At 36.3% G+C, this 21,862-nt stretch overlaps 1 protein-coding gene across 1 annotated transcript in view; it reads right to left on the bottom strand.

Annotated features, from left to right (window-relative positions):
• Window positions 1–4,787: 4,787 nt before the first annotated feature.
• Window positions 4,788–21,862, bottom strand: part of Ankrd42 (ankyrin repeat domain 42) — a 66,377-nt gene continuing 49,302 nt past the window's right edge. The window contains exons 11-13 of the mRNA XM_071616978.1: window positions 11,038–11,164; window positions 8,515–8,659; window positions 4,788–4,926 (exon numbers count right to left, since the gene is read on the bottom strand). Coding sequence (XP_071473079.1) covers window positions 4,840–4,926; window positions 8,515–8,659; window positions 11,038–11,164 — 359 coding nt within the window. The 3' untranslated portion in view covers window positions 4,788–4,839. The remainder of the gene's footprint in view (window positions 4,927–8,514; window positions 8,660–11,037; window positions 11,165–21,862) is intronic.

Here is a 21,862-nt window from a genome sequence, read left to right as displayed (position 1 = left end):
CCTCTGCCCAGCCCAAAGTTCCTCCACTCATCCTGTGTCCCCCCCCCCCCATTATAGATTAGCATCCACTTATCAGAGAAAACATTCAGCCTTTAGTTTTGGGAATTGGCTTACTTTGCTTAGCATGGTATTCTCTAACTCCATCCACTTACCTGCAAGTACCATAATTTTATTCTTTTAATGCTGAGTAATATTCCACTGTGAATATATATCACAGTTTCTTTATCCATTCATCTATTGAAGGCCATCCTGGTTGTGTTCACTATTTGGCTATGAACATTGATGTGGCTGGGTCACTATAGTATGCTGATTTTAAGTCCTTTGGGTGTAAACTGAGGAGTGGGATAGCTGGATGAAATGGCGATTCCATTCCAAATTTTTTAAGGAATCTCCATGCTACTTTCCAGATTGGTTGCACCAATTTGCAGTCCTGCCAGCAATGTATTAGTGTGATTTTTCCCCCACATCCTCACCAGCACTTGTTTCTTGTATTCTTGATAACTGCCACTCAGACTGGGGTGAGATGAAATCTTAGTTTTGATTTGCACTTCTCTAATTGCTAGAGATTTCAACATTTTTTCATATATTTGTTAATTGATTGTATATCTTCTTCTGATAAGTGTCCAGTTACTTAGCCTATTTAATTTATTGATTGGGTAGTTTGTTTTTTTGGTACTAAGTTTTTTGAGTTCTTTATATATCCTAGATATTAATGCTCTAATATGTGTGTGGTAAAAATTTGCTCCCATACTATAGTCTCTCTTTTCACCTCACTGATTGTTTCTTTTGTTGAGAAGAAGCTTTTTAGTTTGAATCCATCCCATTTATTGATTCTTAATTTTATTTCTTGCACTTTAGGAGTCTTGTTAAGGAAGTTAGGGCCTAATCCAACATGATGAAGATTTGGGCCTGCTTTCTCTTCTATTAGGTTTAGGGTGTCTGGTCTAATTCCTAGGTCCTTGATTCACTTTGAGTTTTGTGCATGGTGAGAGATAGATAAGGGTTTAATTTCATTTTGCTATATATGGATTTCCAGTTTTCCCAGCACCATTTGTTGAAGAGGCTATGTTTTCTCCAATGTGTGTTTGGGCACCTCTGTCTAGTATAATAGTATAATATTTATGTGGGTTTGTCTCTGTGTCTTCTATTCTGTACCACTGGTCTACCTGTCTGATTTGGTGCTGATACCATGCCATTTTTGTTCCTGTGGCTCTGTAGTATAGTTTAAGGTCTGGTATTGTGATGCCTCCTGCTTCACTCTTCTTCATAAGGATTGCTTTGGCTATTCTGGGTCTGTAATTTTTACAAGTGAATTTCATGATTGCTTTTTCTATTTCTGTGAGGTATGACATTGGGATTTTAATTGGTATCACATTGAATCTATGTAGCACTTTGGGTAGTATGGCCATTTTGACAACATTAATTCTGCCTATACAGAGCATGGGAGATCTTTCCATCTTCTAAGGTCTTCTTCAATTTCTTTTCTTCGTTGTTCTGTAGTTTTCTTTGTAGAGGTCTTTCACCTCTTTTGTTAAATTGATTCCCAGGTTTTGTTTTTTGTTTGTTTGTTTGTTTTTGTTTTTGTTTTTTGAGGCTATTGTGAATGGAGTGGTTTTCCTAATTTCTCTTTCAGAGGATTCATCAGTGATGTGTTGAAATGCATTTGATTTATGGGTATTGATTTTATATCCTGCTGCTTTGCTGAATTCACTTATTAAATATCGAAGTTTTTGGTGGAATTTTTTGGATCCTCGAAGTATAGAATCATGTCATCAGCAAATAGTGATAGTTTGAAACCTGCCTTTTTTTTTTTTTAGATAGGAAAAATATAGAAAATATGCTGAGTAATATTATCTTAGCACCAAAAAAAACAAACTACCCAATCAATAAATAGGCTAAGTAACTGGACACTTATCAGAAGAGACTCATGCACATGGTCCAGTGAGTGAGAATCAAAGGATTTTCTTCAAAGATCTAACTGCTGAGTTGTTTTCAAAACAAAACTCTATATCTTAACATTATCCTATTACATTCTGATTCATTATCTCCAAAATCTCTTATCTACAAGTTCTTAACACATTATAAATTTCTATTACATTAATAAAGACCATCTAGGCTAAAGTCCACTGTAATAAACTACAGTGCATTTCATTCACTTAATCCTTATGACAACCTGCTATGTGCCAAAGAGTGTGAGCTCCCTGTGTACACAGCGGTAAACATGTTTAATTCTCATAGAACTTAATAATCTTAGTGGAGATATTAAACAATAAGTTATATTAAACAATAATATATTTTTAATTGTAACCAGATGGAAGACTTCCTCCATGAGAAGGAATAGCACATGAAGAACATCATAACATTGTCATCCACTCTGCTCTAAGGAATTAAAGTAACTTATCCAGTTGTAAATTTGGTAGGAGAAACAGGCTGTAGAAGCTCAGTTCATCCCTATTCTTATTTGGAAACACCCTATAGAGAATATACATTCTATTCTGCTTCTATGGCAAACAGGCGTACTTCTCTCTTACAGTCCAGTGTAAGAATCCTAAGGGCTAATGTGTCAGCTCCATGGTGTCAGGGTCCTGACTCCTCCTCATCTTACTCATTTTTATAATGTCCAGTGACTCACCACCACATCTACATTTTAGAAGAAATGGGCAGGAGGTGGAAAACCCTTTCCCTTTTAGGGGCATGACCCTAAGGTATATAACATACTATGTTTGTTCACATCCTATTGGACACAACTTCCATCTGATTTGATGCTAGGGAAGCTAAGTTCTTATCCTGAGCAGCAAGAAACCCCAGGAGGTACTATAACTATAGAAGAGAGAAGAATAGATGTTGGGGACAACCAGGAAACCTCTACCACAGGTACATGCTTCTATTACAATGTTCTGGTATTTCCTACCTCATTGATAAGAAAGACATAGACTTGAAAAAAACAGAAGCAAATAAAACAATTTATTGGGATTAACTCCAGAGTCAATAATTAGAGGGGGAAAATAAATCTGTATAATCCCAGAAGATGAGAGAAATGTTGCATTTGGAATTCCAGAAGTGGTAAATGAGAATGAGGACTGAACTTTCGCTGTTAAGGTTAGAACCACAGCTCTGCAATATGTGATCCTAGGTACAACCACTTAATCTGTCTATAAAATATATCTACTTCATATTATTGTAAATTCAAAGTCCATTGGAAACTTCAGAGAAACTTAACAATAGTGAATATAAGGAGTATCAAGAGAATAGCTAAGTCTTTTTTCCTTTATTTTTTGTGGTGCTAGGGACCAAACCCAAGACCTCACACATGTTAAGCATGCCCCTTACCACTGTGCTACATTCCCAGCTCAAGCTGATCTATTTTAACACCATTAACCAGCCTGAACTTGTCTTAGCAATCCAGTGTACTCTTCTGAAGGCAAACTAGTCCTCATGATACTAGATTAAATTGTCCTTTAGCATCTATGAAAAGTATATGTAAGGATACCAAGAATGGACAAGCTGGTATATTGTGGTTTGAGAATGCTACTGCCAATGAAGCCAAAAGCTAGTGATCAGATATTCAGAAAAAGATAAGATCTAGACAGAGCCCCCAAGATAGTCACAATCTTTGCTAGTTCATGAAAGGAAAAAAGGGAAAGAAAGGGCAGGTAAAATATGGAAACTAAATCAGAACCTAACTATATATCATACATTTTTTTAAGTCAGCAAAGAACAACTAATCTTAATTTGAAGTGGGGGTTAAAGGGAAGAAAAATAATAAAGCCATGTATTTCTTATCCTGTCCAGGCTGCTTCTTAACTATACTCCTTCTAAAGCTTGCAAGACATACAAAGGTTGAATTCTGAAGCAGATTATGTAAATGGGTATTCTTAGCAACACATATTATGCTTTTTTAATAATAGCAAACTTTCAGTTTGCATAAAACTTTGCCAAGTGAGATATTTGGTTGCTATTGTAAAATTAGTTATATCATTTGAAAAACAGAAAAATGTTAAAACTATACGCACACCAGGCATGGTGCACGTACCTGTAATCCCAGCAAAATTTGGGGGGCTGAGGCAGAAGGATTACAAGTTCAAAGCAGCCTCAGCAACTTAGTGAGACCTTATCTCAAAATAAAAAACAAAAGAGGCTGGGGATGTGGCTCAGTGGTTAAGCACCCCTGGGTTCAGTTCCCATACCAAATAAACAAACACAACAGCAGCTGTAAATAGTACTTTAGAAAGTGAAAGAAATACAATCCTATTATGGAGTCATAACAGAATTTTTAATAAATTTAATATCTAGAACTAGATTTCCTTTAATTATTAGACTGGACAATTTATATTTTACAAATTTAATTGCTCATAACTTTTAACTTCCTTAAGTAGGTATATAAAAATTAATTTTGGGAGGGAGTGTACAAGTAAATCAATATAATTTTAAAAATTCCTATGATAGGGCTTGGGCTATAGCTTAGTGGCAGAGCGCTTGCTTAGCACGCATGAGGCACTAGGTTTGATCCTTAGCACCACATAAAAATAAACAAATAAAATACTTTGTGTACAACCAGAGATATGAAAAATTGAGCTCTATATGTTTAATATGAATTATAATGCATTCTGCTATCATATGTAGCAAATTAGAATAAATTTTTTAAAATAAAGGCATTCTGTCTATGTACAACTACAAAAAAAATTTTTTTAAATCACTATGATAAAATATTCCCACCTTCAGAAATGGGATAGTAGCATATCAGAACAATTCTGAGAAGAGTTGCTATAGATTTATATTTATACTGATTTCTTAAAGAGAAAATCCAGCAAGTTTATTTAAAGTTTTTTCACAGACTAGTTAGTACCTTCTTACAAACACTCCCGCAGAAGGCACCTTTTTTTTCACTCGCCTCTTCTCTTTGCTGGACTCACATGAGTCATCTTCCTATCAACAAAAGAAAAAAGAAATGAGATTTTTCATTCTAGCACATATTTTCATCTTTCTACATTGACTGTTCAAAAGAAAAATAATTAATCATGCTAAGTATTTTTCAACTCTGATTAAATTTCTTTACAAAATTTACAAAAATTTCTTTTTGTAAATAAGTTCCCAAATCTGAAGTACCAGTGCTTCATATTATGCTAAATCTTAAGGCTGGAAGGCATCTTGAAAAATCATTCAGTCCTATCTCTACCTAAAATATCCCTCAAAGAGAACACCTTGTTTTTTATTCTTGTATCTTAGACTAACATGTCATAATACACTGCTAACTGAAATGCAGAAAGGGTCACTATGTCATCCTCTGGATTTTTTTGCAAGGCCCACAGGGCTAGGATTTATATTTGCTGACTCCTTTCTTCCCTTTTATGTTTGTACAGCACCTCTTTACTGCCCTTGTCTCATTTTCCACTGTTCCTGAAAATTTCTAATCATCTTGGTAATTCTCATGACCTATCAGAAAAATCAATAAAATGCTATGGAAAGGAACAGGGATAAGGCTGGAAACACTGCAGATGTTCACTAGCTCTTAGTCATTTTTGAGTAATTCTTCAAGTAAAAAAAATGCTGTGGGGGGGCTGGGGTTGTGGCTCAGCGGTAGATCACTCGCCTAGCACGTGCGAGGCCCTGGGTTCGATCCTCAGCACCACATAAAAATAAATAAATAAAAATATTGTGACCAACTAAAAAAAAAAAAATGCTGTGTACCTAGTTAGGACAGAATCTGAATAAAGAAGCTCCATGAACAGGACAAGGCACATGTTCATGGGAAAAGCCCATGGCTAGAATTAATTCCTGAAGGTGTTCCTTCTGACACTTTTGCTAATGAGCTCAGTTAGCTTTATTCATATATAGTAGTGTATGAACCTGGAAGCTATCTTCCAACACCACCTGGAAAAACAGTCTTTTCTCTGTGTTCCCTCCTCTTCTCTCAGTTGCAAACTTGCTATCATCCAAGTTTCTAAAGATGAATTTGTCAAAATAAATCTTCTTACAAGCACAGTAAGAAAATGAGGGTATGCAGTTTATAACGGCAGCAGCAAGTAATGTGGACAGGATGAACTTGAAGCTGGGCTGTTAGGTTGAAATTAGAATGTCTTGACACAAAGCCCAGCATTCAAGTACTCAATACCTAAGTTGATGATGACTTGAAATATTATAGAGATGAATCAGATGATCTTATGAAACTTAAATTTTTAGTACTGTGGATAAAGTAAGTACTCAATCAAACTGAAATGTAAATGAGATGCCCTCAGAGCAGTAAAAAGTGCTTGGTGAAAGGAGAGATCATATGTGGTCATGGGCATTAGAAAAGAGGTAACAAAAGCAATGATTCCTGGGGATTTTTAAGAGGCAGAGTTGATAGGGAGCCTTCAGGCCCAAGAACAAAATGAACAAAGGCTTGGTGATGGGAAAGAGTAGGGTAAAATTAGAAAAGACAGGATACATGTAGGAAAACAGACAGAAATAAGACTGTTAAGATAGTTTAGGAATAAATGACAAACTGAAGATTCATTCATTCATTCATTCATTCAGGGTAGGAGAGTGAAAATCAAGCTGATAATTTCTGTGTCTACACAGAAATTCTGTCATAATAGTTCAAACAGACACAGACACCTTCACAGACACCTACAAGGTCGGCAAGAAAAATAGAGCATATGCTCCTATCTGTGGGATGGCCCACTTTTTATGGGCTGGAGAAAACAAAGTTAGTCATGACTAAGAATCTAAGACTGAGCCGGGCACTGTGATGCACAACTGTATTCCCAATTTCTTAGGAAGTTGGAAAAATATATATATTTTTTTCACACACGTATACATATATATATACACACATATATAAAGGGTTGGGGATATAGTCCATTAGTAGAGTGCTCCAGGTTCAATCCCCAGTACCACCAAAAAAGAAAAAAGAATCCAAGACTCAAGACAGTAATTGAGAAAACGGTGATGCCATGAATTTGAACATAGAGGGGAATCTGGTCTTTATGTTGAGTTTGGTTCTAGACATTTTTTTAAATTAGGTGCCATCAAAAATTTCAAGTGGAAATGTGCTACTGGCAGTGAGAAATAGTTGAGGAGTCCTGCTGGGGACATAGTACTAAAATATGAGTTTGATAATCACTTACACAGAAAGATTAGAGAAGTATAATCTGAAGGCAGAGATTCTGAGTTTGTTCCTGCTTCACACTAGCTATACGCTCTAACAAGATACTTAGCTTCCTCATACATAACATAAAATGGAATCTACCTCCTCAGTGTTGATACAGAGAAGATGAGATAATATCTAAGAAAGCACTATAAAAACAGTTATTTAAAAAACTAGTTTTTAGGGCTGGGGTTATGGCTTAGCGGTAGAGCACTCGTCCAGCACATCCGAGGCCCTGGGATCAATCTTCAGCACCACATAAAAATAAATAAAATAAAGGTATAAAATTTTTTTTAAATTTTTTAAAATATGTCAAACTATCCTAAGTAACTCCTAAGAACTTCTCTGAGTAAAAATTATACTATTGCAGATTCTTGGGTGGAGAGATTTAAAGTTACAACTTTATGCAATCATAAGTCCTGATCAGAAAGTAGTGGGAGAAAGATTTAGTCAGACTCCAAAATAAACTCTTCCAATCCTTAGCTGCATAGGAAGGAAAAAAGAGAAAAAGACACAAGAAAGGGAGAAAATAATACAAACAATACTTCTAGTAATAGCTTGTGTGTGCCACAAACTGCTCAGGGTTTCTACATAATATTTCATTTAATCACTACAATCCCATGAGGTATTATTATCCCCCATCTTATAGATGAAGAGATTGAGAATTAGAAGCTTTTCAGAAGAGAAAATAAGAAGTGCCCGAGTTACAGCTGTTAATGACATTAGCTCATTTTAAAAAATTGGGATTAACTTGGGCTGGGGTTGTAGCTCAGTGGTAGAGTGCTTGCCTTGCATGTGTGAGGTACTGAGTTCAATTCTCAGCACCACATAAAAATAAAAAAATAAATACAATAAAGGTCCATCAACAACTAACCAAAATATATTTAATTTTTTTTTAATTTGGAATAATCTAAAGCAAGATTGCACAACAAACGGGCCCTCAGTCCAAGGCCTGAGTCAGCTCTCCTGAAAGTCTACACATTGTTAGAGGAGAGTGGCATTTTAGAGAACCTGGATTGTGCAGAAGGAAATCAGATCCAAACTTGAAAACAGAATGCTTCTGAACATAAAAAGAGAATTTATAAATAGCTAAAAAAAAAATGGAAAATTTTATGCAGAGACTGTAGACAATGTGTGTGTGAAGAGAAAGAAACTATTAGAGATAAATAGAGCTATACATATAGATGTATATTCCTTTTATCTTGACATCAGCTCTAAAAAGTCTAAATTATTCTCTTCAACTTACAACTGAATCACAAAGCAGTTAAATGATTTTCCCAAATCAAAAATTATTGTAACCAGAATTCAAACTCAACTAGTCCCAGCCCAAAGTTTACACTCTGATTTATTTCCTCAATAAAAATAAACATGTTAAGGATACCAACCATATCCATAAAATTGGGGGTCTGAATCTTCTCCATTGTTTCCCTAAGTTGATCCACCTCTGCTCGATATTCATCCAGTTGGCATTCTAATTTCTCTCTACGGAGTCGTTCATACTCCAGCTGGTCCTGCAGTTCTTTGATGGTCCTGTCAAAACAATTTTATTCAATTATCCTCCAATATCATTATATACTCCAATACCATTACTAACATTTTTGGAAACAGTGGAAAGTGCCCATTTAAGACAAGTAAATTAAATCAAAGGCATAGTTATTGTATTTCAGGTCTACTTGAACCAGCACTGATCTGTGTATTAGAGATAAGTAGTGAAAAAAAAGCCAAGACCTGCCCTCTTTAATTTAGTAGTGGAGGAAAACAGATAGTAGAAGGGGGAAAAAAAGTAAAACACATTGGTATCTCCGAGATGATAAGTCCTAAGGGAGGGGGAAGCAGGAAACAGTGATATAAAATGTCGTGGAAGAGGTGATTAGCACTTCATGTTCAGTGGCTAGGAAAGGCTTTACTGAAAAGGGTGCTTTGAGCAAAATTCTGCAGAAAATAGATAGCTAGACATCAGGGGAAGAACATTCCAGAGAGGGAAAGACCTAAGACCCTAAGGCAGAAATATGCCTGGGAAGGAAAAAAGAAAAAGGAAAAGAAGAAAATCAGAGGCCAATCTGGCTGGAGTAGTTTTAAAAATAAATAAATAAAATGGAAAGTAGTATAGGTTAGAGGTCAAAAAAAGCCAGAACAGGCAGGTAGGGCCTTATAAGTCATAGTAAGGATTTCAGTTTTTACTGAGTGAAATAGGAATCCACTGGAGGATTTGAAGAGAGAAGCAGCATGCTCTTGCTGAAGTTTTAATGTGATTTCTCTTGGGAACAGACAACAAAGTAGAAGGTGGGGTGAGGGCACAAGGACAGGAGACTGGGAAACCTGTCAGGAGGAGGTTATAATAATCCAGACAAGAGATACTGTGATATAAACCAGGGTTTTTTGTCTAGAATTCCCAAAGCATGCTGGCTTGGATTCCAGGTCCCCAAGGAGGGCAGTCTGAGAGTACACCAAAGTAGTTCTTTCTGGTAGAAAAATGAGTGGGGTTAAGATGGAGGAAGTGGAAGCCCAGAAGTTCAACAAATAAGAAGGGAAGATGATCCTTGGGACAGAGTAATACAACTATGTTTTGTTGTATTGTGAATTTGATGTAAATAATAAGTAACAAACCAAAAGTGCATCATTCAAATCAATATTTATCTTTTTTTTTTTTTTTTTACAGATATACCTAATATCAGGAGTTTGTACCCAAAATATAAATGAAAGGATCTAAGAACTTTCAGCTAGGATCTTAGGCTAAAGCCAGTACTAAAAATATTCTACATCTCAAACGCTTCAAGAGTATAGAGGCAGTGGTTAGCTGCCTATATGATGTGATTTGTGAGAAACCAAGGAAGCCCTGACTCAAAAAGAAAAAGTTCTACCACAGCTTCCTAACAACTAAAATCCCATTAAGAGTATTCTGGCAACATGTTTTGTCTTCTATTTAAACCCCAAGTATTATCCATAGAAGGAAAACATGCTAAATTTTTATCAAATATTTAAATGTTACTCTAAATACTTTTACCAGCTTTCTTAGTGAGGCTAGATCCAGAAGGGGATGGAAGGAAAACAGGCAGTTCTAAGAGAGTAAAGGAAAGAGATAAAACCAATGGGAAGGGCAGGGAAAGTAGAGGAAGAGGAAGGAAATCCATGTGCAGTTCGAGTTTCTCTTTTACAGAGCCATGTCTCCTGTCCCCTCTTGTTTCACTGAGCCATGCCTCCTGTCCCCCCCCCTTGTTTTACAGAGCCATGTCTCCTGTCCCCCTTTGTTCTCTGTGCACTCTAGAAAGCAAACAGACAGGCATACAGGCAGTGGGAGGAAAGAAGCATGCGGCCATCTTTTATTCTTGCAGCCACTGATTCCTAGAGAGGTAGATACCCAATGTCCAGAGAGTGAATTTAAGATGCAGGGAGTAAAAGGTAAGTATGTATAGCTGTACAACTGCTCACTGCCTCTAGATTTGAGCACATTCTCTGATGGGTACTCTTGTTGGCCAACCCAGGAATGGGTCTCATATTTGTGAGTAGGCAGTCCAGTCTGATGGGGATGTTCAAAGACCTATGCTGGTTGAAAAGATTAAAATAGCTGTAGTCTCAAAAAAATTTAAAAAATTAAAAAAAAAAACCCGAATGCCTTAAAGAGTGCCAGTTTTACAAGATGAAAAAGAGTTCTATATTCAAGTTGCACAACAATGTGAATATACTTAATGCTACTGAACTGTACATTTAAAAACAGTTGAGATGATAAATTTTATGTTGTGTATACATTATCACATTTTCTTTAAAAGAAAACTTTAACTCTTTCTCCATCAGAGATCTAGTAGGAGGTTTTAGAACCCAACACCCTTTGACAGGATGAAACAACAAACCCTCACGTGGCATCTAGAGAGGTAACTAAATACAAATAATTAAAGTTTTAAAGACATTACTTTTCAGATTCAAGCTGTTCTTTCTTCTGCTTTAGATCCTCTTCTGTTATCCCACCCAAATGTTTATAGTTGCTCTCAGCAATTTCCAGAAGGTGTCTCAATTCTGTAATTTTGTTATAAGCTCTTACTGCAAGACACAATTTAATAAGAACCTAATTTAGACGTGTAACAGCACATATGCTCAGAGTCATGGTCCTCTCAAGCATTTTCTTTTGAGCCACCTGCCTGTGTGGTTTGAGAAGGCAGTTGAAGAAAGGGTGGTATATATACAGAGGATAAAACATAAGTGACAGAATAGTTAGATGAGCAAGCAATAAAACACCTAAACATAGGGTTCTTACTCTGCTATTGGAGCATATATCAGACTATTATAACTATTAATGCTATGGACAAGAAGGTTTAAAGAAAACTAACAGTAGTATATTACATGACTATGTATAATCCACTATACATTAGAAAATCAGAAGAAATTAAATGTTTTATTAATTTAAAATAACCTAGAATTAATCCATTCCAAATTTTGGTTAGTCACTTGTAATATCTATGAAAGAGAATACTGAGAGGAAGAAGTATTAGTTTCAATCATCCTTCAACTACCAAAACTATGATTTTTCTTTTCATCCTTAAAGATAGTGGGTCTCAACCTTGAGTGATTGTTTTCCCCCCTCAAGGGACATCTGGCAGTGTCTGGAGACATTTCTGCTTATCCCAACTTGGGATTCAGCTACTGGCACCTAATGAGTTCAGGATGCTATTAAGCACCTTATAATGTACAGGAGAGCCCCCTTCAACAAAAGTAATTCTCTGGACCTAAATATCAAGAGTATAAAAGATGAGAAATTCTTTTGTTTACAGGACGAGGTTAGCAAATTACAGCCTCTTTTTCCTAACACCACTCTGATTTATCTATCAACCGATTGGAGCTGCAGGTTCTAAAATACAACCACCAGAATCAACTGGAGTATTTTTTTAAAAGGTAAATACTTGAAGCCCATCCCAGACCCACAAATTCAGGTATCTGTACTTAATAAACATTCCCCAGATAATTCTGAGGGGCAGATAGGTTTGGGAATCATCAACAAAGTGGTAGAGGAGATTAAGGGGTAAAAAATGCCACATAAGAAAACACTGAAATATGGCTGGGGACAAAAACAATTAAAATTATCATGTATTTAAGGAATGTCTATGACGTACAAGATACTAAGAACTTTACCCATTTTAATCTTCAGAGAAATTCTAAAAAGAAATTTTCTCTCTAAATAATAGTGAGTGGCTTGTCACTGAAAGTGACAGGAGGCCAGATGACATGTGATGGGAATCTTGAACCAATTATCAAACCTCAAATGGTTATAGGGCTCAATGATGCCATAGACCTAAACATAATTCACTAAAATGTGCTCTGAACTGAGACTTGTTTCCAGTGACGTCTAGGATCACAATAAATTCAACCAGTCCCCTATTGGTACTCTGGCAAAGAAAGGACCATCTAGTTCTTTGTAGGTTTCCTTGGAATAATATTAAATAGGGATAGTACAATGGCATATGATTTCATATATAGTATCCCTTCACTAGCTGCAACACTCCAGCTGAGTACCAGGGAGTGTCACAATATAGCAAGAATGCTACAATCTCATTTGTATTAAACATACCACAAGGAACTATTCTAGTCATGTTCTCGGTCTTTCCCAAAACATCTTTTTGAAATTTCTTGACAGTGATTTCTTCGTAAGTATCTTCTACTCAAAAAATTTCATAAGAAACTGAAATCCTACAAGATCAATTACTCATTTCCTGCAGTCCTTTACATTCTCAAAATATCAAACAAAAAGAAACCAAAGCACAAGCAACAACTTATAAAACAGATCAAGTGGCCTTCATCAATATCAAAAACTTTTGCACTGCCAAGGATACCATCAAGAAAGTTAAAAGACAACCAACAGAATGAGAAAGAATACCTTCAAATCATAGGTCAAAAGGGATTTGCATCCAGAAATGCTTTTACGATACAAGAATAAAAAGATAAACCAAGCAGTTGAAAACCAGACCAAGGATTTGAAGAGAATTTCTCCAAATAAAATATACAAGTGGTTAGTAAGCACATGAAAAAAAGACAGTCAATATCATTAGTCATTAGAGAAACACCAATTAAAACTACAATAAGATACCACTTCACACCCACTAAAACAGATATAACCATAGACAAATAACAACAAATGTTGGTAAGGGTGTGGAGAAATTCAAGCACTCAAAGATTGCTGGTAAGAATGTAAAATGAGCTTTACTAGTAGCATGAAAAACATGTTGCATCTTCTTATCTGACATTATCACTTTAAACATGGAAAAGTGGTTTTTATTTATTTTTTTAAATACTATTCCTTGAAGACCAGCAGACTGACATTTTTTTAAAATAACTTTATTTATTTATTTTTATGTGGTGCTGAGGATTGAACCCAGGGCTTTATACATGTGAGGCAAGCGCTGTACCACTGAGCCATAACCCCAGTCCCTGGAAATATGGTTTAAAAAAAAAAAGTAAAATGGTGCAGCTGACTTACAAAACATTTTGGCAGTTTCTCAGAATGTTAAACATAGAGTTGCTAGATGACATAGAAATTCCACTGCTGGGTATATACCCAGTAGAAATGAAAATATATTTCCACCCAAAAAAGTGTACATGAATGTTCATAGCAGTATTATTCGTAATAGCCAAAATGAGGAAACAACTCATGTCCATCAACTGATGTGTGTGTGTGTGTGTGTGTGTGTGTGTGTGTGTGTGTGTGAGAGAGAGATATCCATCTGAAAATAGATAATTTTCATTTGGCAATAAAAAGGAATGAAGTACTAACCCATGTTACAATGTGTACACATGTTGAAACACTGTTAAGTGAAATAAGAAGCCAAATATGGTGCAGTTCCATTTATGTAAAATGTCTAAAATGGGCAAATCTATTGATTCAGAAAGTAGATCAGCAGTTGAGGGTTAAAAAAGTGTGACTACTGTTAGGGAGGGATGAGAGTTCTTTCTTTTTATAAATATTTTTTAGTTGTAGTTGGTACTCTTTGCCAGAGTACCATACCTTTATTTTATTTATTTTTATGTGGTGCTGAAGATCGAACCCAGTGTCCCGCATGTGCTAGGCAAGCGCTCTACCACTAAGCCACAACCCTAGCCCCGAGAGTTCTTTCAGAGGTGATAGAAATAACATAAATTTGTGGTGATTATTTGTAAACAAATATGTGAATACACTAAAATCATTTTATGGTATACCTTAAATGGGCAAATGAAATGGTATATGAATTATATTTCAATAAGCTATTTAAAATAAAGACGTTAGGAAACTCTAAAGAGACTGTTAACTCTCAGCGCCACCGTTGGGGGATCTCAGCATCTTCAAGTTCTCCATTGATTAGATTCACCAGGAAAGAGTCTTCCACTCTCCCTGGAGAGTAAGATTCTTCCCCACAGTGTTCTGGGAGTTCTTAAAATTTTTTTCAAAGAAAGAAGAAATCCATGAATTAGAAATAAAAAAAAAAAATACAGTGTGGGTAAACTTGGTCTTTCTGGCAGAATAACTGAAAACACCCTACAGAGATCAAAAGAAAAGAAACTGACATTTTTGAGCCTCTAACATGGGTTAGGCACTTTCCATCCTCTAGTGTGTTAACAATTCCATCAGGTAATACAATATTAACATTCTAATTTTCATAGATGAGAAAAGTGAGGCTTCAAAGAGTAACACAGCTAAGAAGTGATCAAGCTCTAGTATCTGAATTCACTGCCGAACTCTATTCACCCACTACACATGCCTTTGTTTTGGTTAGCCTCAGTTCAGATTCTTTTCACCCTTCTTCTAGGAAAGAGCTCCACAGAAGCAGTTCTTATTCATTAGTACAAACCATGGCTCTCTGACTAAATATCACGAGAAGTAAAATTACAGTTATATGGCATGAAATTATTCCTTTCAGGAGGCAATGTATGTGGTGACCAGAAAGAACACTGGAAAAGGAAGTCTGAAAGACTTGCTTCCAGCTGCTGTGTGATTTTGAGTAACTAACTTAGTTTCTCTGAACTTCAGGCTCTTTATTCATCAAATTATATTATACTAAATGAGTGCTTCTTAAAATATAAAACAGAGATATTAAAGAGTTGTAAAAATTGTAGAATATTATAGAAATGTAAACCATTATTATTAGAATTTTATAGAATAAAAATTTTGACAGGAGAGTTATATATCAGTAGCTGAACCATCAGCAGAAATGATACCAAAATTAAAGGTTTCTCCCAATACTAGAATTTAATTCCATAAAAAACAAAACACTAAGAAAAGCTATTGTCCTTCTGGCTTTAGGGTATACATTTGCATCAACCTAATAACACATCCCCTAGAGAGAAAAAAGCACTCCCACTTTCACTTGCTAATTTAGAATACTTATGTTCATCCATTTGTTATGGACTCAATGCATCTCACTAAAATTCTTATTTGAAGCCTTAGCCTCCAAATGTAACCTTATTTGGAGACACAGGTCTTTAGAAAGTAATCATTAAGGTTAGGTGACAGGAGAGTAGAGTAGGGTTCTGGTTCTGTAGATTAGTATACTTCCCCCTCTCTCTCTCCCCATCTCTCCCCTACCTCTCCCCTCCCTCTCTCTCTTTCTCTTTGCCACTTGAGGATGTGGTCATCTCAGAGTAATAAAGAAAGCCCTCACAAAAAGTAATACTGCTGGACTTTGATCTAGGACTTCTAGCCTCTAGAATTATGAGAAAATAAATTTGTTGTTTAACTCACCCAGTCTACCGGTATTTAGTTATGGTGGTGTGAGCACAATAAGATATCATGTAATGGAATAAGACTGTCCTTTAAGTGGTAATCATAAAAATTAAATTTTGGCATATCTCCTTAATGCAATCAGTATAAAATTAAAAGCTAAGGGCCCTGGGACCCCAGGCGCTTTGCTCCCGCAGCGTCTGCTCCCTTCCCGCTCAGCGCCTGTCACTCCCTCTGCACCTGTGGCCCGTCGCGGAGGTCCCTTTGTGTCCCCACCCTCACCCTCGCCCGCCTGCCACACCATGCTGGGCCTGTCCTGGTGCGTGTTGGGAATGCCGCGAAATAAACCCTTGCTCTTCACCAAAAAAAAAAGCTAAAACTCTTTCATGAAATAATAAGGGAGGTTATTAACCTTGTTGTGAGAATCAAAGAGTAGATGATCAACAGTTCCATACTTTTAAAAATAAAAAATTAACAAAAATGGCATAGTATTGGCATCAAAAGAGACATGATGATGAATGGTACAGAAGACGCAGAGACAAACCCACATAAGTACTAGTCTCATACTAGTCAAAGGTGCTATAAACATACATTGGAGAAAAGATAGCCTCTTCAACAAATGGTGCTGGGAAAACTAGAAATCTATACGTTGCAAAATGAAATTAAACCACAATCTCTCACCCTGCACAAAATTCAGCTCAAACTGCATCAAGGACCTAGGCATTAGACCCTAGAAGGAAAAGTAGGCCTGGATCTCTACTGTTGGCATAGGAACCAAATTTCTGAATAAGACTTCTAAAGCACAAGAAGTAAAATCAAGAATCAATAAATGGAATGATATCAAACTAAAAAGCTTCTTCACAGCAAAGGAAACAATCAAGAACATGAAGAGGGAGCCTAGAGAATAGGAGAAAATTTTGCCACCTGCACCTGAGACAGAGCATTAATCTCTAGGAAATATAAAGAACTCAAAAAACTTGAACACCAAAAAAACAAGTAACCTTATCAATAAATGGGCAAAGGAACTGAATAGACACTTCACAGAAGAAGAAATATGATCAGTCAACAAATATATGAAAAATGTTCATCATCTATAGCAATTGGAGAAATGCAAATTAAAACTACACTGAGAATGGCAATTATCAAGAATACAAGAAACAAGAAATGTTGGCAAGGATGTGAGGGAAAAAGTACACTCATACATTGCTGGTGGGACTGCAAATTGGTGCAAGCACTCTAGAAAGCAGTAATGGAGACTCCTCAGAAAACTTAGAATGGACCTACCATTTGACCCAGTTATCCGACTCCTCAGAATATACCCAAAAAACGTAAAATCAGCATACTTCAGTGTGCAGCCACATCAACAGCTAATTCACAATAGCTAAGCTATGGAACCAACCTAGGTGTCTTTCAACAGATGAATGGAAAAAAGAAAATGTGGTGTATACATATATATATATATATATATATACAATGTAATATTACTCAGCCAAAAAGGAGAATGACCCATTCAAAATATCTTCAAAAAAAATAAAATACTTGGGAATCAACCTAACAAAAGAGGTGAAAGACTTATCCAATGAAAACTACAGAACCCTAAAGAGAGAAATAGAAGAAGATCTTAGAAGATGGAAAAATATACCCTGTTCATGGATAGGCAGAACTAACATCATCAAAATGGCGATATTACCAAAAGTTCTCTATAGGTTTAATGCAATGCCAATCAAAATCCCAATGGCATTTCTTGTAGAAATAGAGAAAGCAATCATGAAATTCATATGGAAAAATAAAAGACCCAGAATAGCAAAAACAATGCTAAGCAGGAAGTGTGAATCAGGCGGTATAGCGATACCAGACTTCAAACTATACTACAGAGCAATAGTAACAAAAACAGCATGGTACTGGTACCAAAACAGGCGGGTGGACCAATGGTACAGAATAGAGGACACAGAAACCAATCCACAAAACTACAACTATCTTATATTTGATAAAGGGGCTAAAAGCATGCAATGGAGGAAGGATAGCATCTTCAACAAATGGTGCTGGGAAAACTGGAAATCCATATGCAACAAAATGAAACTGAATCCCTTTCTCTCGCCATGCACAAAAGTGAATTCAAAATGGATCAAGGAGCTTGATATCAGATCAGAGACGCGCCGTCTGATAGAAGAAAAAGTTGGCTACGATCTACAGTCGGTGGGGTCGGGCTCCAAATTCCTCAATAGGACACCCATAGCACAAAAGTTAATAACTAGAATCAACAAATGGGACTTACTCAAACTAAAAAGTTTTTTCTCAGCAAAAGAAACAATAAGAGAGGTAAATAGGGAGCCTACACCCTGGGAACAAATCTTTACTCCTCACACTTCAGATAGAGCCCTAATATCCAGAGTATACAAAGAACTCAAAAAATTAGACAATAAGAGAACAAACAACCCAATCAACAAATGGGCCAAGGACCTGAACAGACACTTCTCAGAGGAGGACATACAATCAATCAACAAGTACATGAAAAAATGCTCACCATCTCTAGCTGTCAGAGAAATGCAAATCAAAACCACCCTAAGATACCATCTCACTCCAGTAAGATTGGCAGCCATTATGAAGTCAAACAACAACAAGTGCTGGCGAGGATGTGGGGAAAAGGGTACACTTGTACATTGCTGGTGGGACTGCAGATTGGTGCAGCCAATTTGGAAAGCAGTATGGAGATTTCTTGGAAAGCTGGGAATGGAGCCACCATTTGACCCAGCTATTCCCCTTCTTGGTCTATTCCCTAAAGACCTAAAAAGAGCATGCTACAGGGACACTGCTACATCGATGTTCATAGCAGCACAGTTCACAATAGCAAGACTGTGGAACCAACCTAGATGCCCTTCAATAGACGAATGGATAAAAAAAATGTGGCATTTATACACAATGGAGTATTACTCTGCATTAAAAAACGACAAAATCATAGAATTTACAGGGAAATGGATGGCATTAGAGCAGATTATGCTAAGTGAAGCTAGCCAATCCCTAAAAAACAAATGCCAAATGTCTTCTTTGATATAAGGAGAGTAACTAAGAACAGTGTAGGGACGAAGAACAGGAGAAGAAGATTAACATTTAACAGGGATGAGAGGTGGGAGGGAAAGGGAGAGAGAAGGAAAATTGCATGGTAATGGAAGGAGACCCTCAGGGTTATACAGTGGAGGAGGTAGAGAGAGAGGAGGGGAGGGGAGGGGAGAGGTGGGGAGGGGGGAGAGTGGGGGATGGGAAAGGCAGTGGAGCACAACAGACACTAGTATGGCAATTTGTAAATCAATGGATGTGTAACTGATGTGATTCTGCAATCTGTGTATGGGGTGAAGGTGGGAGTTCATAACCCACTTGAATCAAAGTGTGGAATATGATATGTCAAGAAATTTGTAATGTTTTGAACAACCCACAATAAAAAATTAAAAAAAAAAAAGGAGAATGACTTTTGCCAGTAAATGAATGAAAGAAACTGGAGACTATCATGCTGTAAAATAAGCCAAACCCAAAAAAACAAAGGCTAAATGTTCTCTGATATGTGGATGCTAACAAACAATAAGAGGGGATGGAAGAGTGAGAATAGAAGTTCACTAGATTAGATAAATGAGAATGAAAAAAGTGGGGGGATGAGAATAGGAAAGTAGTAGAATGAATCCAACGTAACTTTCCTATGTTCATATATGAATACACGACCAGTGTAATTGTACATCATATACAACCTCAAGAATGGGAAGTGATACTCCATGTATATATAATAAATCTAAATAAAGTCTACTGTCATACGTAACCAAAAACAACAAATAAAAAATCTTAAAAAAACAATAAAATATTTAAATATACTAAAATATCTTTTTGCTGTTAGAAGATGATAATTAAATTCTTATATATTTGTGTTTACCAATGTAATCCTAGCACCTAGAACCTGCCTGATACATAACCAGTAATCTATAAACATGTTCAATGATGAGAAAAAAGAACTGATAAAGCACAATTTTGTGACTCTTTTTAGTAATACACTGAGTCAATTCAGAATATTTTCTGAATTTCAGAAAACAGAACTATTTCTGACACACTGCCATAGCCCTTAGCCTAGGGCTGTGAACACAGCAGATATATTTTATTGGGTGAACAGAATCCCTTCCTTATCCATTTGCCTACTTAAATCCTGGCCTTCAAAGTGAAGCCCAAATTCTGCTTCTGAAAAGTCTTCACTGTTACTCTACCCTGAGTTCTAAGAAACTCATTACTATTCACCTTGTTTTCCAGGTCTAAAATCTAACAGACACACTTGGTTACCTTCATTCTCAAACACCTTGAATCCAAATCTGTCAATGAATCCTAGCATCTCTCACAAAAATATATTCAAATCTCACCATCTCCATCATCTAAACTCTAGTCTAAGCCATCATCAACTCTCTCCTGAACTAAGGCAGTATCCTCCTACCTAATCTCCCTGCTTCCATTCTGGTTCTATGAAGGGAAGCGGGTTTCCCACACCACTGCACATTTGGATGTAAAAACAATCTCAAGGCTGCCTGGATCCTGACTTTTGCTTTCTCCCCCACCATCCTCCAAATAAAGTATAGTTTTACTGATGCCATTTGGTTAAAGAAGCAGGAAATAAATTATATATATTACCTTAAAGGGAAACACATAATTGTAAAGTAAGCTCCTATGAAATGGTGATAAAGGCCTCTATTATAAAAACACTGAAGTAAAACAAGAATGGAGAATCCCAGTGTCAGTGGTAGTTACAGGTCTACATCAGGAAATCTGTGCAGATATGCTGCATCTACTCTTAAAAATTCTAATTTAGTATCTGTGGCAAATTTAAATTATATTGTAGGGCTGGGGCATGGCTCAGTGAAAAAAAAATGCTTGCCTAGCATGTGCCAGGCCCTAGATTCAGTTCCCAGCACCACAAAAAAACAAACAAAAATAAATAAATGAATATCAGAAGATTCATCCATTTGATGAATATGTTCTCTTCCCACCTAATTGATACCCAAACTGAAATGTTATGCTCTTCCCCAGTCTTTTATCTATGAAGCAGCTACAGTATTATTGTTTTAAACATGAATTAGGTCACATTATTCATAACCCCAAATCCCACCAATGGCTTTCTATCTAAAATAAAATCCAAATATACCCAGCAGCACAGAAGGCTGAGGAAGGAAGATTGAGAATTCAAAGCCAGTCTCAGCAAAAGTGAGGCTCTAAACAACTCAGTGAGACCCTGTCTCTAAATAAATTTTTTAAAAGGGCTGGGGATGTGGCTCAGTGGTCGAGTGCTCCTGAGTTCAATCCCTAGTACCAAAAATAAATTTAAATCTAAAGTCCTTATTAGATCCTTAATGATTTTGTTGGGCCCATGCTTACCTCTCCAACTTTATCTGCCACCAGTTCCTTAATGATTTTTCTCCAGCACCCACTAATCACACTCAATACACTTATGATCTTACATATACTGCTCCCTCTGCTTGGAATGTTCTTCTGAGACCTTCATGTGGTTCACTCTGTGGTTCATGTGGTTCATTCAGGTCTCTTCTCAAATTTTACCTCAAAGAGCTATCTACAGGACCACCCTACCACACTACTTTATTCTATTTATGCATATATTTTCTTATCAATTATTTGTTACCCTTCCCTCTGAGAACCCCACCAGAATGTAAATTCCTCTGCATTCTTTATTATTTCTCCAATAACTAGTCCATATTAGATAATCAATAAATGTTTTATATTATCATTTGTAAAAATTATCAGCCAAGGAACCATGGAAATCCTTGCATTATCTTTTCCCCTATTTCTTATGATACATTCAAAGATTTTTTTCTTTTATGTAACTTTCCCCACTTTAGGGACAACAACCAGGTCTTAGACTTCTATATATATTCACAACCCAACCCAAGAATAAAAACTTATATTAGTTCTGGCTCCCCAAGAACATTAAAGTACTTTATATATAGTAATTGTTTTTAGAATAACATCCATGGTAATAAGTGGCTATGGTATTTCTGAAAAGATAACACACAACAGAG

Source organism: Marmota flaviventris, chromosome 9 (genome assembly GCF_047511675.1).
Source record: "Marmota flaviventris isolate mMarFla1 chromosome 9, mMarFla1.hap1, whole genome shotgun sequence".
Lineage (NCBI taxonomy): Eukaryota > Metazoa > Chordata > Mammalia > Rodentia > Sciuridae > Marmota > Marmota flaviventris.
Note: the sequence above shows the minus strand (reverse complement) of the source record. Positions and strands in the feature narration are given on the sequence as shown.